Source organism: Talpa europaea (genome assembly GCF_964194135.1).
Source record: "Talpa europaea genome assembly, chromosome: 12".
Taxonomy (NCBI): domain Eukaryota; kingdom Metazoa; phylum Chordata; class Mammalia; order Eulipotyphla; family Talpidae; genus Talpa; species Talpa europaea.
Window position 1 is genome coordinate 69,556,509 of NC_140079.1, and position 17,161 is coordinate 69,573,669.

General features: G+C 51.9%; 1 protein-coding gene across 1 annotated transcript; it reads left to right on the forward strand.

The window, feature by feature from the left end:
* Positions 1-987: 987 nt before the first annotated feature.
* Positions 988-8,292, forward strand: ADAMTS4 (ADAM metallopeptidase with thrombospondin type 1 motif 4; the record flags this gene model as incomplete). The annotated part of the gene is made up of 9 exons (XM_084250089.1): positions 988-1,605; positions 3,011-3,334; positions 3,563-3,695; positions 4,213-4,383; positions 5,323-5,609; positions 5,727-5,913; positions 6,148-6,323; positions 7,202-7,377; positions 7,860-8,292. 9 exons carry the CDS (start codon positions 988-990, stop codon positions 8,290-8,292), a joined length of 2,505 nt encoding a protein of 834 aa, XP_084106215.1.
* Positions 8,293-17,161: the final 8,869 nt, after the last annotated feature.

A 17,161-nucleotide genomic window follows, 5' to 3' on the forward strand; every position in this document is an offset into this window, starting at 1 on the left:
TGACCTCCAGTCTCCAGGACCATCTTTCTGTTTCTGGTACCCTCCAGCTGCCTGGTCCCACCCTGAGCTGTGCTTTCTCAGTTCTGTCCTTTTCTAAGGCATCCTTACCTGTACCTCACCCTCCTCCCCAGAAGCTCCCTCCTTCCCTCAGCCCTAGAAGCAATTCAAGGGGCAGAGGGCAGCCTGAGAGAACCCTGAAAAAAGGGAGACCATGCCAGATTGGACAGTGGGAGCCAGAATTCTCCCAGTACTGTGGTCCTTTCTGTGTGTGCTGACCAGGCTTTCTCTAACTTCCTACCCCTGCCTGGGCTCTGTCCCACCAAAAAGGGAAGGAGGCAGCTGAGAGACTGGGGTTGGGAAAAGGCTTGTCATCAGCTGGCCTGGTGCCTCAAATCCGGCTGCTAGAGATTCCCCTCCCCTGGGCAAGTCCTAATTTTTTTTTTAAAGGAAAACAAAAAGTAGGATTTTGGGAAAGCAATGAGACATCCATATGAGTTCTATCGACAGAGCACCAGTGAATGACTTTATCGCTCAGCCAATGGCAGAGGTTTGGGGTGCTTTATAAAAGTGCTGGCACAGAGAGAGGCTGGGGAGACCCATAGACACATAGACAGAGAGGAGGAGACAGACAGACAAAGACACAGTGGAAAGAGGCAGAGCCAGGGCAGGCACGAGTCAAAGCCAGACAGAGTCTAGCACAGAGGGGGCGGCTAGTGGCGCTACAGAAGAGACAGGGAGAGACAAAGATCCAGGAAAGAAGGGGTGGGAAGAGAGTTTAGAGGCTCAGACCACCAGGCACTGCTCCTAAGTCTAAGGGCCAAGTTTTCTCCCTCTTCTCTGAAGATTCCAGCCCCTCTGCACACTGCTTCTGACCCTGGCAGGAATCTGAACCCCTGGACCACAAAGAGGAGTTTTCCAAAGCTGGGTTGCTGGTGGGGGCTGGGTGCCCAGACGGCCTCAGTGCCTCCGGGAGGCAGCACGAGGGCCATGCATCCCAGGAGGGGCAGGGTAGGGTGCCGGCCACAGGGAATCTACCTCCACCCGTTCTTCCCTACAGTGCCTCTCCCAGTTTCCCCTTGGCTGCTCCTGCTGCCGCTAGCTTCCCTTCTGCCCTCTGCCGGGCTGGCCAACCCCCTGCCTGGGGAAGAGGAGATCGTGTTTCCAGAGAGGCTCAACGGCAGCGTCCTGCCAGGTTGGAGGTCCCCTGCCAGGCTGCTGTACCGCCTCCCGGCCTTTGGGGAGATGCTGCTTCTAGAGCTGGAGCAGGACCCTGGTGTTCAGGTCGAGGGGCTGACGGTGCAGTACCTGGGTCGTTCACCCGAGCTGCTGGGCGGGGCCGAGCCAGGCACCTACTTCACCGGCACCATCAACGGAGATCCTGAATCAGTGGCTTCTCTGCACTGGGATGCAGGTGCCCTGTTAGGGGTGCTGCAGTATCGAGGGGCTGAACTACACCTCCAGCCCCTGGAGGGAGGTACCCCTAACTCGGCTGGAGGTCCTGGGGCTCACATCCTGCGCCGGAAGAGTCCTGCCAGCGACCAGGGTCCCATGTGCAACGTCAAGGCACCTCCTGGAAGCCCCAGCCCCAGCCCGCGAAGAGCCAAGGTAGGCAACCCTGGAATCTGCACCCCGCAGCGTCCTCTGCCAGGCGCCATGTCTGTCCCACTGACCCCTATTCACCTTCTCTCCACCCACTTCCACTTTTGGCTCTTCTGCTGCCCTCCCTTCTGCCTGCCTTTCCTCTTTCCACTAGCCTCCTTTCCTGGGAAGGTTCTGGCTTCCTCCTACCCCAGCCATTGTCCCAGCCAGATCATGTATCACAAAGAGGGTTCCCAGATGTAAGTCAGATACTCTGCTTCCCTCCTCATCCTGCCCTTGACTGGCTATGGCACCTCTGCTGGCACAGTCCTTAGCAATAAGGCTCTGTTAATAGCCCCTTGGCCTTGCCTCTATTCTGTGGCCCAAATTCGATTTTTAGTTTCCACCCCCGCCATACACACATACACACATCACCTAGAGGAGTGAGGTTTGAGGCCAAAGGGATTCACCTTTCACTTCTGGAGCTGCCTTCAAAAAATTGTTACAGCTGGGCCTCCCCGGTGGCCCAGCGGTTGAGTGCTTGCTGGGTTGCAAAGCTGCCCGCAGCCTCTGCAGTGCCGGTTCAATCCCTGTTGCTCCCCGGCCAGGCCACCGGGAGGAGGGTCCTGCATGGCCTGCAGACCTCTCCTGCCGCCCGCTGCTCCCCTCAGCAGTGCACTTTGGTCCTTCTGCCTGATCTGCTCCCCGCTCTGGCTCTGGTGAATTCTCTCACCCTCCCATGCTTTTGACTGTATCCAGTGCTTGTATAAATAAATAAATAAATCTTTTTTTTAAAAAATTGTTACAGCAAACTGCAAAGGAGGGCAGCACCCATTCCTCCTACTCAGTCCCCTTCCCACTGTGGGGTAACTACAAGGCTGCCTGAGGCTCCATCCTTCTTCCCTCGCTGTCCAGTTCCCCTGCTTCTTCCCTCCCTTCTTTTCTCTTTCCTCCTTCCCTCCCTCCCTCAGTCTCCAACTTTAATCCAGACCAGATCTCCACACCCGCCACGCTGAGAACTGGCCCTGGCCCTAACTGCTGACTGAATTGTTCCTTCAACCACACAGAGCAGACACGTTGCAGCCTGGCCCTCTAGCCCCAATCCTGTGAGCCCCAGTCACACTTAGGCCTTGGAACCCCCTCCCCCTCTCAGATACTTTTCACCTTTGGGGCCCATGCAGCTAGGACGTGGCATCTCCATCTCCCCTCCTTTACAGAGCCAGCAACTGATTTCTCAGAGTTACCACAAAACCCCTGAGATTTGGGCTTGGAAGAGGGCCCAACCAAGACCCATTAGGAATCCCGTCCCTTGGGGTATGTGCTGCCCAGCTGCCTCTCCTGAGTTCCAGACCCAGGGAGGAAGGAAGAGAGGGGAAAACTGATCCTTGTGTCTGGGAGGATGTTTCAGGACCCTCTTCTCTTTCTTCCCCAGCGCTTTGCCTCACTGAGCAGGTTTGTGGAGACTTTGGTGGTGGCAGATGACAAGATGGCGGCATTTCATGGTGCAGGTCTAAAGCGCTACCTGCTGACAGTCATGGCGGCAGCAGCCAAGGCCTTCAAGCACCCAAGCATTCGAAACCCTGTCAATTTGGTGGTGACTCGGCTGGTGATTCTGGGGCCTGGAGAAGAAGGGCCCCAAGTGGGGCCCAGTGCCGCCCAGACCCTACGCAGCTTCTGTGCCTGGCAACGGGGACTCAACCACCCTGAGGACTCGGACCCTGAGCACTTTGACACTGCCATCCTGTTCACCCGTCAGGTGAGGCCCCCTCAGCACCACAAGCCAGGCACGGCACATCTCTGAAAGCGCCGCTGCCGAGACTGAGGTGCTGGAGTTTTGCACATGGTGCTGGCCAGGTCACACTGCCAGTGCTCTCTGGGCCTTCACGGTGCTGGGAACTCAGTGCCCAGCCCCCACTAATCTGGTGCTCAGCCTAGTGGGCCCTGGGGTCTCAGCTTATGTATCTTCTGTGGTCCCTCTCCACAGGACCTGTGTGGAGTCTCCACTTGTGACACGCTGGGCATGGCTGATGTGGGTACTGTGTGTGACCCCGCTAGGAGTTGTGCTATTGTGGAAGATGACGGGCTCCAGTCGGCCTTCACTGCTGCTCATGAACTAGGTGAGGTGGGATACCTGGGATAGATGAGAGAAGAATCGGGGTGAGATGAGGGGACAGACAGGGAGCTCACTGGGTACTAATAGCAATTACAGGTGTTTCTTCCTCCTCCATGTGCCTAGGTCGAGGGTCAGCATCCTTCTCTACTCTCGGGGTAGTCAAATATTTAGATTTTTCCGTTAAATGAAATAATGCCTGGAAACCTACAGGGTGTGTGTGTGTGTGTGTGTGTGTGTGTGTGTGTGTTTGGAGTGAGTTGGCACTGTATTAAGAGGGATATTATTCACAAAAATCAATGATGAAATGTATAAGTTCAGGGTCAGGAATGTTGACGATAAGGAAAACTGGGTAGAGACAAAGATGTGGCTACATATTGAAGGGCCTCAGAGTCCCCAGAGGTGGGGGCAGGGAAATATGGGAATGGATCTGACAGTCCACAGCAGCAACCAAGTTTATAGTATAGGCCCCTGAGAGTATAAGGAGGGGAATATTGGAACTAGCAGGGCCTCTGCTCCTATAGGCCATGTCTTCAACATGCTCCATGACAACTCAAAGCCATGTGCCAGTCTGAATGGGCCTGGGAGCACCTCCCACCATGTCATGGCTCCTGTGATGGCTCATGTGGACCCCGAGGAACCCTGGTCCCCGTGCAGCGCTCGCTTTGTCACTGATTTCCTGGACAACGGCTATGGTAAGTAGATGCATCCCCTCCACAAAGGGGCTCAGATCTGCTCCACGCTACTTTCTTTTGCCACATTCCACACAGCTCAGGGCACGACTCCTCCAGTGTACTTCCTCTGCAGCATGGAGTAGGTGCGAGACATACTCGTGTGGCCCCACTTCCTCCCAGAACAAAGAGCAAACAGAGAGAGACAGATTGTGGCTCAATAGAAATAGAACTGGCCTTGGGGCCTCCCTGGTGGGGCAAGAGGTTAAGACACAGCACTGTGAGGCTATCTGCAGCCACAGCAGCACTAAGTTTGATCCCCGGTCAGGTATGTGACCCACAGGCACAGCAGACCTCTCCTGTCTCATCCGCTGCTCCCCTCAGCAATGTATTTCAGTTGATCTGCCTGTTCTGTTCCCCTCTCTGTCTCTGGTGAATCCTCTCACCCTCTATACCTCTGGCCTGTACCCCAGTTCTTGTATGCATAAATAAATAAATCTTAAAAAAAAAATGGAACTGGCCTTCAAAATGTCAGTACTGTCCAACCTCGAGTGCCCATCACTTGAGGTACACAGGCCCCACAGGATGACTAGTGCAAGGCGGTTTGCTGTACAAAGCAGACCCAGTAATATTCTGTAGTTGGTGAGAACTGTACTTAGGGTTTCTGTTCTGGTTCTGTTTTCAAATATGTGTACCTGTGTGGCTCTGAGTTCATCACTTCACCTCTACATAACTGATCTGCAAACTAGGCGTGTTAGTAGTCACTACCTCCTAGATTTTGGAAGGATAACAGGAGATAGTGTTGGTCAAGCATTTAGCCAATGCTTGCCTTCCGATAAATTATAACTGCTATTTAAAGCTTCTTCCAACTGTTGGATTTGGATCTCAGCTCCATGGGCCCCAAGGGATCCCAGGCTTTCTGTTGGCCCCTTAGCTCATTGCTGATTTCAAATTTCCTTCCAGGACACTGTCTCTTAGACAAGCCAGAGGCGCCTCTTCATCTGCCTGTGACTTTCCCTGGCAAGGACTATGATGCCGACCGCCAGTGCCAACTGACCTTCGGGCCTGACTCACGCCATTGTCCACAGTTGCCACCGCCCTGTGCTGCCCTCTGGTGCTCTGGCCACCTCAACGGTCATGCCATGTGCCAGACCAAGCACTCTCCTTGGGCTGATGGCACCCCCTGCGGGCCCACACAGGCCTGCATGGGTGGCCGCTGCCTCCATGTGGACCAGCTCCAGGACTTCAATGTGAGCTCTTGACATGGCTAGGGAGGGGTGAAGGAAGGTTGAGGGGAAAGCTTCAGGGCCTGGCCCTGAGCCCAGAAATGTCTGTTAACCCCGCCCTTCCATTCTATGCTTCTGCAGATCCCACAGGCTGGGGGCTGGGGTCCCTGGGGGTCCTGGGGTGACTGCTCCCGGAGCTGTGGGAGTGGTGTCCAGTTCTCCTCCCGGGACTGCACAAGGCCCATCCCCCGGAATGGTGGCAAGTACTGTGAGGGCCGCCGCACCCGCTTCCGTTCCTGCAATACTCAGGACTGCCCAACAGGCTCAGGTGAGGAACGGGAGGGTGTTGGGGAGCAGGAAGGACTGTCCTTGAGTGCAGAGGACCAAAGGGGATATTGACTATCCCTGCTGTTGAGGGAGTGACTTCATCCTTCTGGAACCTTCCCTGAAGTCTGTGGGGAAGAGGTTTTCTGCTGTCCAGAAGTCTTAAGGGGCTAGGTGGAAGGGCGCATGGGACAGTGTGAGGTGGGTAGAATTCTGACAGTCTGCTTTACCCCTGCAGCCTTGACCTTTCGTGAAGAACAGTGTGCTGCCTACAACCATCGTACTGATCTCTTCAAGAGCTTTCCGGGGCCCATGGACTGGGTCCCTCGCTACTCGGGCGTGGCTCCCCGGGACCAGTGCAAACTCACCTGTCAGGCGCGGGCACTAGGCTATTACTATGTGCTGGAGCCACGGGTAAGGGTCTGTTGATGCTCACGCACACCCCCTGTTTCTGGTGGCATAGACCCTCCAGGACAGCACCTTTGCTGGCACTGGCATTCCCACAGTGGTGCCAAGCCAGCCAGGGCAGCCATGGACTTACTGGTCAGGGATATTTGGAAAACCAGCCCCAGACTCTGGCTAAGTTCCCAATCAGGTGGCTCTAGTTTCTCCAGTTTCCCCTGCTCACCCCTACCACCACAGGTTTCTTTTCCTCTCTCACCTCCTTCCAGTGCTCCATCTCACAAGAATGAAAGTGTGTGGCCTTTTGGGCAAGTTTTTGTCTCTCCTTCCCTGGGATTCTTTGTTAAATTACAGTGGGGGGCTCATGGGTGGTCTGCCCCTGCCCCTGCACTCCCTCTGTGCACAGTGGCAGTAGAAGGCTTCAGAGGTAGAATAAGTCCTGGCCTAGCCTGTTCCTTCGCAGCCACCAGGACAATTCCTGCAGGCTGCTGCCCTCTAGCGTCTATCTTCGGCACTGTCGTCCAAGTTTAACTTCGTGTTGGCCTCAAATAGGCAATTCCCACCTCGTCTCCTCCACTTAACAGCTACAAGTCACCTTTGAGCAAGTTCCTAATCTTTCTAAACCTCAGCGTTTCATCTCTAAACCTCCAGTAGTGGCTGTGAGATTTAGATTCTTTCTAATAGAACACTGCTTCATAGTGAGTGCTCTGAAATGGTGACTTTGACATTATGATGATCATCATTGTCACCCCACACAGTGCTTGGGGCTCACTCCAACCACAATGCCTCAAACCCACCCCCCCTGCTTTTCTGACACCCCCTCCCACATAAGAAATGGGAGCCACTCCGGGCTTTGGAAGGACCCTTTGTATTGCTCCTTTCCTTCTCAGGTGGTAGATGGGACTCCCTGTTCCCCGGACAGCTCCTCCGTCTGTGTTCAAGGCCGCTGCATCCATGCTGGCTGTGACCGCGTCATCGGTTCCAAAAAGAAGTTTGACAAGTGCATGGTGTGCGGTGGGGATGGTTCTGGTTGCAGCAAACAAACTGGCTCCTTCAGAAAATTCAGGTTCCTCCATAATTTATTTGTTATTCCTGCCTTCCTGGGGCAATTTCTGGGGTCTGAGGAGACAGAGATGACCTCCACACTGTCTCTCCTCTCCAAGAGCTCAGTCTGGTTGGGGAGAGAGCCATGAAAGTAGTGACAGCCCAGAGTCCCACCTGTCCCACAGGTGACAGCAGGCTGCTGTGTTGGCAGAGAGGGCCTCCCCAGGAGGTGACTATGAGCTGCTCATGAAGGGAGGGTGGGAGCTAGATAAGCCCAGGAAGTGGGCCTAAGAAGGGCACCTCAGAAGGAGGCAGTGGGTTTACATGTACAGAGATGAGAAGCTGGAGGGCACATTGCCTGTATCTCAGATCTAGGTGGGACAACCCACGGAGGTGGGGAGACCACCATCCACACACATATGTACATGCATGCAGTCATAAACACAGCTCAGGTAGGTTGAACTGTTCGAAGAGGCTGAACACCCCTCTATTTCTTCCACACAGGTACGGCTACAATGATGTGGTCACTTTCCCTGCGGGAGCCACCCACATGCTTGTCCGGCACCAGGGGCCCCCTGGTCACCGGAGCCTCTACCTGGCCCTGAAGCTCCCAGATGGCTCCTATGCCCTCAATGGTGAATACACATTGATGCCTTCCCCCACTGATGTGCTGCTGCCTGGGGGTGTCAGCCTGCACTACAGTGGGGCTACTGCAGCCTCTGAGATGCTGTCAGGTCATGGGCCCCTGACCCAGCCCTTGACCCTGCAGGTCCTAGTAGCCGGTGACACCCAGAAGGCACGCCTCCGGTACAGCTTTTTTGTGCCCCGGCCAACCCCCTCACCAGTGGCACGGTCCACTCCCCAAGACTGGTTACAGCGCAAGGCACAGATTCTAGAGGTCCTTCGGCGCCGCCGGCCTTGGGCAGGCAGGAAATGACCTCACCATCCCGGCTGCCCTTTCTGGGCACCGGGCCTTGGACTTGGCTGGGAGAGAGAAGGGGCTCCTGCAGCCGCCTCCACCAGAAACAGGGGGCAGAGGCCCTCTTGTGCTCCCTCTGTGCAGGCTGGCCCTGCCCTGGATTCCTGCCCTGGGTGGCAGTGATAGATGGTGGATGAAGATAGGAGACAGGCCCTGTGCTAACTTGCCCCCTCTGCCCTGCTGGCCATAGGAGGGAGGGGAAGGCAGGGTGGGTCCTCTTATATTTATTTCATATTTATTCACTTTCATTTAGCATCAGGGAAGAGGATGAGGGCAGAGGTCCTGGGGAAACTGACCCCCCAGCTCCTCAGAGCCCTCACCTAACTGGGAACTGGTGGTAGGTGTGTATGTGTGCGTGCGTGTGTGTTTGACATCCTGCCCTGCTCACCTCTCCCTGAATCTTATATTCTGGGAAGGGATAGGCTGGGCCTTCAGGGAGTAAAGGGGTATGATATTTTTTAAATATAAATTGAATCCTGCTATTTATGTGCTCCTTTTGGAGTCAGACAGATGTGGACTGCAGTGTAAGATTCCTCATTTGCCAATAATAATACCTCCTTGAAAATTTGTTATGAGCATTAAATAATGTAAATAAAGAAGCAACATCAGGGGGCCTCCCTGGTGGCCTTGGCAGAGGTTAAAGACAGCACTATCAAGCTATCGCCAGCCACTGCCAGGGAGCTATCGCCAGCCACCAGGGAGCTGACCCACATGGCACAGCAGACCTCTCCTGTCTTGCCCACTGCTCCCCTCACCTGTGTATTTCAGTAAATCTGCCTGTTCTGCTCCCCAACTCTGTCTCTGGTGAATCCTCTCACCTCCCTTGCACCTCTGGCCTATATCCCAGTTCTTGTATGCATAAATAAATAAATCTTTAAAAAAAAAGAAGCAACATCATGCCTGGACTTGGCAAGTGCTCTGCAAATGGTGGCTACTTTTAGTTATTATCACTTCCCCTACCTGAGGGTCCGCAATGTGCTAGAAAGAGGCAGAGATCTGCACCCTAACTCCCAGACTTGCTCCTTTGGTTAGAAGAACCCGAGGCCCAGATCTTAAGGGACTGTCAGAGAAAAGACTGTCCCTGATCTCTAGAGGCCCCCAGTCATGTGATATATAAGAACTACTGGGCTACAAACATGGGTGACAGGAACAAGAAGATGCAAAAATGAACGAATGGGGTCTCCCCGGTGGCGCAGCGGTTGAGCACTGGGTTGCAAAGCTGCCCGCAGCCTCTGCAGTGCCGGTTCGATCCCCGGCTGCTCCCTGGCCACCGGAGGAGGGTCCCGCATGGCGCGCAGACCTCTCCTGCCGCCCGCTGCTCCCCTCAGCAGTGTGCTTCGGTCATTCTGCCTGCTCTGCTCCCCGCTCTGGCTCTGGTGAATTCTCTTACCCTCCTGCGCTTCTGACTGTACCCAGTGCTTGTATAAATAAATAAAAATAAATTAAAAATAAATAAAAATAATAAAAAAAAATTTTAAAAATCTTAAAAAAAAAAATGAACGAATGACTTCTCCAACACAGATAAGCACCTGGTGACAAGAGTTACAGCTGAGGGGTCTGGGGCGGAGGTTGGGGGGGGTAGGTTGTCATGGTAGGGAGAGCCTTGGAACAGAGTGAATGATTTACATTTGAGTTGGGATTCAGTGTCTTCCTAACTGGCCACATTGGTTTTGTCACTGACAGTGGACTTGGGCTGCATGTGCTTTTATGTTATTTTTTTTTAAGTTTTTTTTTTTAAGATTTATTTATTTATTCATACAAGCACTGGGTACAGTCAGAAGCGCGGGAGGGTGAGAGAATTCACCAGAGCCAGAGCGGGGAGCAGAGCAGGCAGAAGGACTGAAGTACACTGCTGAGAGGAGCAGTGGGCTGCAGAAGTCTGCGCGCCATGTGGGACCCTCCTCTGGTGGCTGGGGAGCAGCCGGGGATCAAACTGGCACTGCAGAGGCTGCGGGCAGCTTCGCAGCCGAGCACTCAACCACTGTGCCACCGCCACCGGGGAGGCCCTGCATGTGCTTTCACATGCAGGGCTGGTCCCACGGGTTGCTCTGGGAACAAATGTGAACTGATTTTCACAACAGTGAAGGTTGCACCATGTGAGAACTTCCATTTTCAGACTGCCTAGTGACTAGGGTAGGGTCCCAGAATTAACTAATGAAGATCCAACAGATTTCTTGGAGGAGGTACAGTTAGAAGGGAATTTAATAGAAGGAACAAACATGGCTTGGTAGTGTATAGCCAGGAAGGCAAAAAGAATGGCCTGGAAAGGGACGCTGGGTGAGGGAGGTAGGTACTCAGTGGTAGCAGAACACTTGAAGGGCCACAGGAAAGAGAAACAACTCCACCTTTCCTTCTGAGCAGGTGACTTAAGAAAGAATTCAGGCCATGGAGAGAACAGGTTGGGAAAGGGTGGCGTGTGGCAGCATTGATAACAGGATCACTAGGGATTGGGGATTGCATTGATTGTGGAGGTGAGGGAGGAGTTGTGGGTGAAGAAGTTTCCAAGATGGGGGAGTTGGGATGTTTCACTCTGCAGTGGCAACTCCTAGCTGGGCCACCTGACATTGCCTTGGATGAGGACCGGGGCCCCGACGGAGGCAGGTTGTGAAGATGTGTATATGTGTATGTTGTGCTCCAGGGGCTGACCAAGTTCTATGCCAGGCTGTGCCTTTCTCAGTGCCCAGTATATCACACTTTCCAGCAAGGCCTTACTCCCTGCAACCACAGGGACAGTCCATATTGCCTTCCTGGCCAGTCTGCATAGCCCCACTACTAGGCCCCTTCCTCCTACCCTCTGACCAGGCAGCAGGAGAGCAGAACAAGGTCAGGGTAATCTCCACCAATTTTATCTAATTAGTAAAACTGGACCACAGTAACATGTTTGCAGACTGGAATACTCTGAGCTCATTGTATAATATGAGAACTCTGTGCTAAGCAGGGAAGGTACACAGTACACAATTCGTAACTAGAGGGTGTGCTCCTTACCTCCACAGAGAAACAATAGGATGGAACAAAGAGTTGTGTGACAAAGGCCAAGTGACCTGTGCAGAAACTGAACCTGGGCTTAATGGGCTTTAAGGGTCAAGGTGGGTGTGTTTCAGGTAGGCCCTGAGGTTTAGGGAATCATGGTAGTCAGCCTTACTTTTTTTAGTGCTCAGGATGATTCATGCATTGTAAACCACTGCCATACACACTGTTTTATGAGGATGCCCTTTATTCAATGAGCAGACTCCTGGCTGTCATCAAGAAGTTTCTCCCAGGGGCCTCCCTGGTGGCACAAGGGGTTAAGACGCAGCACTATGAAGCTATCTGCAGGCACTGCAGCACGAGTTTAATCCCCAGCGAGGGAGGCAACCCACATGGTGCAGCAGACCTCTCCTGTCTCGCCCGCTGCTCCCCTCAGCAGTGTATTTCAGCAGATCTACCTATTCTGTTCCCCCACTCTGTCTCTGGTGAATCCCCTCACCCCCTGCATATCAGGCCTGCATCCCAGCTCTTGTATGCATTAGTAAATAAATCTTTTTTTTTTTCAATTTTTTTAAAAGATTTATTTATTTATTTACATAAGCACTGGGTACAGTCAGAAGCACGGGAGGGTTAGAGGATTCACCAGAGCCAGAGCAGGGAACAGTACAGGCAGAAGGACCGAAGTACACTGCTGAGGGGAGCAGCGGGTGGCAGGAGAGGTCTGCGCACCATGTGGGACCATCACCCGGTGTCCGGGGATCGAACCGGCGCTGCAGAGGCTGTGGGCAGCTTCGCAGCCCAGCATTCAACTGCTGCGCCACCAGGGGAGGCCCAGTAAATAAATCTTAAAAAAAAAAAAAAGTTTCCCCCAGAGAGGAACTGAGTTTAGACGTCACTCACTGCTTTGGTGAGTGCATGGAGGGCAAACAGCAAAAGAAGAGAAACAGAAAGCGAAAAAGGAGTAGTGGGCATCTCTGTGGGACCTGACTGCCTTCTGGAATGCTTTCCTCAAACCATCTTGCCCAGGCCTAGGCTCAACTCTGCCTGCAGTCAGGAGTCCAACAAGTTCTTGCTAGGTGTGGAGTGTGTGCACCTCCCTTCAAGAGCCAAGGAAAGCTGACCCCCCCCCCCTACTCCATCTACTTCTTCTCTTTATGGACCTGTGCTGGGGCTTACAGCTGGAGGAGAAAGAGGAAGAAGGCACCCAGACAGTTTAAGGATGTGGTTTTAGAAGGAAAAAGAGGCCCACTGATGAGCTACAGAAAAAACTTCAACTCCTGGAGGGATTGTCCCCTCCAGGGAGAAGTCCTTGGCAGTGTGGGTAACTGTTTTATGGGATGGAAGGCGATGTGTGTTGGTATTTGTGGTTTTGTGGGGAGGGGGCTTGAAGTAGTAACTGTGAGTTGGGCTAATTTCTTTCTTTCTTTTTTTAAAAGATTTATTTATTTATGCATACAAGAACTGGGGTACAGGCCAGAGGTGTGTTTGGTGAGAGGATTCACCAGAGACAGAGCAGGGAGCAGAACAGACAGATCTATGCAAATACATTACTGAGGGAAGCAGCTGGTGAGACAGGAGAGGTCTGCTACACCATGTGGGTAACGCCTGGCAGGGGATCGAACTCCTGCAGCAGAGGCTGCAGATAGCTTCAACCCTTTGAGCCACCAGGGAGACCCCTGGGCTAATTTAAGCTCTTTCTGTAAGCCTTTGAGAGTCTCTGAGTCCGTGGTTAGAGTCAAGGAATCTGGGCATCTCTCCAACTGCTGTGGTGGTGGCAGATTTAGATTCTGCAGAATGGGGGACTCATCTACCCTTTACTCCATCTCTAGCCCCACTTCTTTAATCTCCATATAGTACTAATTACAGTATTTAATTTTCTAAAACACCAGACTAACTAACAGCAAGTGACAAAGCCAGCACCCCATTGGTCAGGGTTTGTTGGGGAGGAAGAGGACAAAAGTAGAATTCATTGTATTTACATTTTATTGGCTAAGAGGATGTTTCTGAACCAATTGAATATTTTCCTCATTGACTATTGCTGTGGGGAAACCAAACTCAGTGGCAGCAAGAGTAACCAGCAGGCAGCTGGGGGAAACCACCAGTTCTAAAAATGCCCAGAGTGGGGCCTCCCTGGTGGCGCAGGGGTTAAGACGCAACCTATGAAGCTATCCGCAGCCTCTGCAGCACGAGTTTGATCCCCAGCCAGGGAACTACCCACATGGTGCAGCAGACCTCTCCTGTTTCGCCTGCTGCTCCCCTTGGCAGTATTTTCAGTCTGTTCTGTTCCCCACTCTGTCTCTGGTGAATCCTTTCACCCCCCACACCTCTAGCCCATGCCCCAGCTCTTGTATGCATAAATAAATCTCAATAAATAAATAAATAAATAAATAAATAAAAACGCCCAGAGAGAGGATGGGGGAGCAACACTACTGAACAACTTACACAGAAATGACCTTACATAGGGATAGACTCAGAGTGCTTAAGTAGCCTAAGGGAGGGGAAGAGGCTGATTTATGGCATCCCTAAGTCTTTGTAACCAGCAACTGGCCCAATGTACTTCCTGAAGATTTTCATTACTTGGTTAGCTCTCTAGTCTCCTGACTCCCTATCCACTCACTCTATTGTCTAGTCTTACTGTTACAGGGCAGGGAGAGGGGCACCCCAGACCCTGCTATGAAGCTGTTCACAGCCTCTGCAGTGCGGGTCCAATCCCAGCTGGCCAGTGAGGTACCCACATGGCGCAGCAGACCTCTCCTGTCTCACCCTGCTTTTTCTCTCAGCAGTGTGTTTCAGTCAGTCTGCCTGTTCTGTTCCCCACTCTGTCTCTGGTGAATCCTCTCAGCCTCCAGCACATCTGGCCTGAAACCCAGTTCTTGTAAATAAATCTTAAAAAAAAAAAAAAAAAAAACAGGTTCTGCCATCGCCACATCAACACAAAACATATGAGACTTTAATGAAAAGGAACTTTAATACAATTAGGAAACAATACAGGAAAAGCAAAGAATATAGTTTCTAAATCAAGCATCCAAAGTTACCCGTCCCTGTGGGTAAAAGTCCACCCAAATGGGATTGGCCCAGAGCAGGCCCAAAAGCCTGCCACAAGTGTAAAGCACCTTTCAGTGGGGACCCACAGAAAAGGATCGGAAACAACCAGACAAGTCTGGAAGGAAAAGAGCAAAATCAAAATCAAGACAAAAACCGCCATTGTCACCTCCCCACGGGTCTCTCACCTACATCTGTGTCACCCAGTCCACGACCAAAAGGCAAGCACAGTTTCTTCACATGTCTCTCTGCTCTTTGCAGCTTCTTCTCTTCTCTTTAGCTCCACCTTCCGTTGAGTGGGGCAGGGAACCTGGAATTTCCACTTTTCCTGGGGACCACCCTGTTACATTACTGATCCCTTCTTTTCTCAGATTTTATTTGGGACTATTGCAACATGTCAAGACAATCCTATCTGGAGAGATTGGGCTCAATTGTGAGTGTGAGGGAATATTTACAGCCAATGAGCAGAATGAGCTGGGTCTATGGATGCAAAATTACTTCAAGGGTTGCAAGGAAGATTTTTGTTAAACCAATTTAATTCTTGGATTTGGGATTCTTGTTGAAGGCTGGTGTGTGTGGGGGGTGGGGGTGGGGGGGTGGTGTCTTCTTAAAATGATTTAGCAGGATTATTGCTAAAAGCGGATGGAGGTCCCAGGATGAAGCCTTTGAAAAGAGGACTCAGAGGAGCCTGTCTAAAGTTTGGTCAAAGAGAGTCTTTGTCAATACCTATATAAAAATTAATATTAGGGCCTCTCTGGTGGCGCAAGGGGTTAAGCACCGCACTATGAAGCAATACACAGCCTCTGCAGCACGAGTTCAATCCCTGGCTGGCCAGAGAGAAACCCACATGGTGAGGCAGACCTCTCCTGTCTCGCACGCTGCTCTCCTCAGCAATGTATTTCAGTCAGTCTGCCTGTTGTTTCCCACTCTGTCTCTGGTGAATCCTCTAACCCCCCCGCAACTCTGGCCTGTACCCCAGCTCTTGTATGCATAAATATATCTTTAAAAAATTAATATGAATAGATGAATATAAATAAGATTTTATTTAACTCGTGAGGGACTCTGCAGATGTTATAACTGGTTCAAAAAAATCTAAAGAACAGACACATTTATAGATGAAGAATACAGAAATGAATATGAATGGGAGGAAAAAAATTTTCACAATGTAGGAGGAAGTAGGGGGTTAACTGAACTCTATCAGACAGGACAGAATTTGCTATGGAGCAGAGTTGTAAAATATTACATCTGGGTATCTAAAGTATCTGGAGAATTTAACCAACCACAAATGGAAAATATAGACTATGTAGCTGTGGTTGTATCTGTACTGAACATGTACAGACCTTATTGGTGTGTCATTATTCCATATATACACATAACAACTATTTGCATAGCATTTACATTGTGTAAGGTATTATAAGTAATCTAGAGATAATTTGAAGCATAAGGGAGCATACGCCTAAATTGTATACAAATTCTAGACCTTTTTTACATAAGGGACTTGAGCTTCCTGGATTTGGAGGGGGGAAGGTTTCCCCTACTACCTCACCCCACTCTACCCCACAGATATCAAGGGGTAACTTGGTATGCCAAGTTAGCAAGGGATAACTGTAGTTCACACAGAAACAGAATCTTCAGAAGTATAAGGAAGTATAAGGAGTCCGTCAGATTTCACACTAGACATCACTTCTTCTGAGAAGTCATTTCTAAATCTCCACATGTGAATGAGGTGCAATAACTAGGTTACCATGTTTCTTACATTCAGTTGATGACCTCCCTCCCCACCCCCCACACCCCTAAACACACACAAGACCATGCGCTTTTATTATTATTATTATATATATTACATCATTTTTCATTTTTGTACAATGTATGCATTTTCATCTTGGTTATAGTCCCAGTAAAATTCCCACCGCCCTTGTTTTGATCCTAGTCCCTCCCCCCCGTAGTGAGTCTCTGGTTTAGAATTGCCTGTGGATTTTGATTTTTTTTTTATTTTGATTTTTTCATGACCTTTTTGAGAGATACTGAGAGTTGCTTCTTCAGGGTGAACATAGGCTTTTACGAATGCAGTGTGCTAAGAGCAGCGGCAGCACATGAAGAACGTATTCCACGTTACCGGAGCGTCCATTTTACTTCACAGTTGGGGGGACGTTCTCACATGAAAGCGACCGCTGTCCCCTCGCACCAGCGTTTCCTAGTTTCATGAACGGATTCTATTTCGACGCCTGCGGACACCCTGGTGACACAAAAATGTAGAGAGCTGTCTGCAAACAAGTCCCCCGAGCAAGAAACAATTTTGACATTAAGTCACACGAAGCTGCAGGGGCGCGACTGACGCTCCGGAAAAGGGGCGCCCTCACCAGGAGGACCGGCCGTCGGACGCGCAGCACCGTCCCCCGCGCCCCTCGATCAGTCTCGCCCTGGGAAAGTCCTCGTTTGAGTTGCTGCGTAAGACTGAGGAGCAGATGAGATGGCGATGAATCAGTGCTTGGAGCGGTGGCGTCCCCCCCAGCCCCCCTCCCCTCAGGCCCCTCCCCTCAGCCCCCCTCCCCTCAGCCCCCCTCCCCTCAGGCCCCTCCCCTCAGCCCCCCTCCCCCAGCCTCCCTTCCCATCCAGGAGGGCGCGCTCCGGAACCCCACGGCCGCGAGGCGCCCCGCCTCGGCCACGCCCCCAGACGGGGGGCGGGGAAGGGAGTCTATGCCCCGCCCCGTGACGTTAGGCTCCGCCCCCGATGCGCCCTCTTCTAAGATGGCGGCAGCGATGCCTGCCCGGCTGTCGGGGTGGCGGTGACGACGGGAAGCAGAAGCCCAGGTAGGTG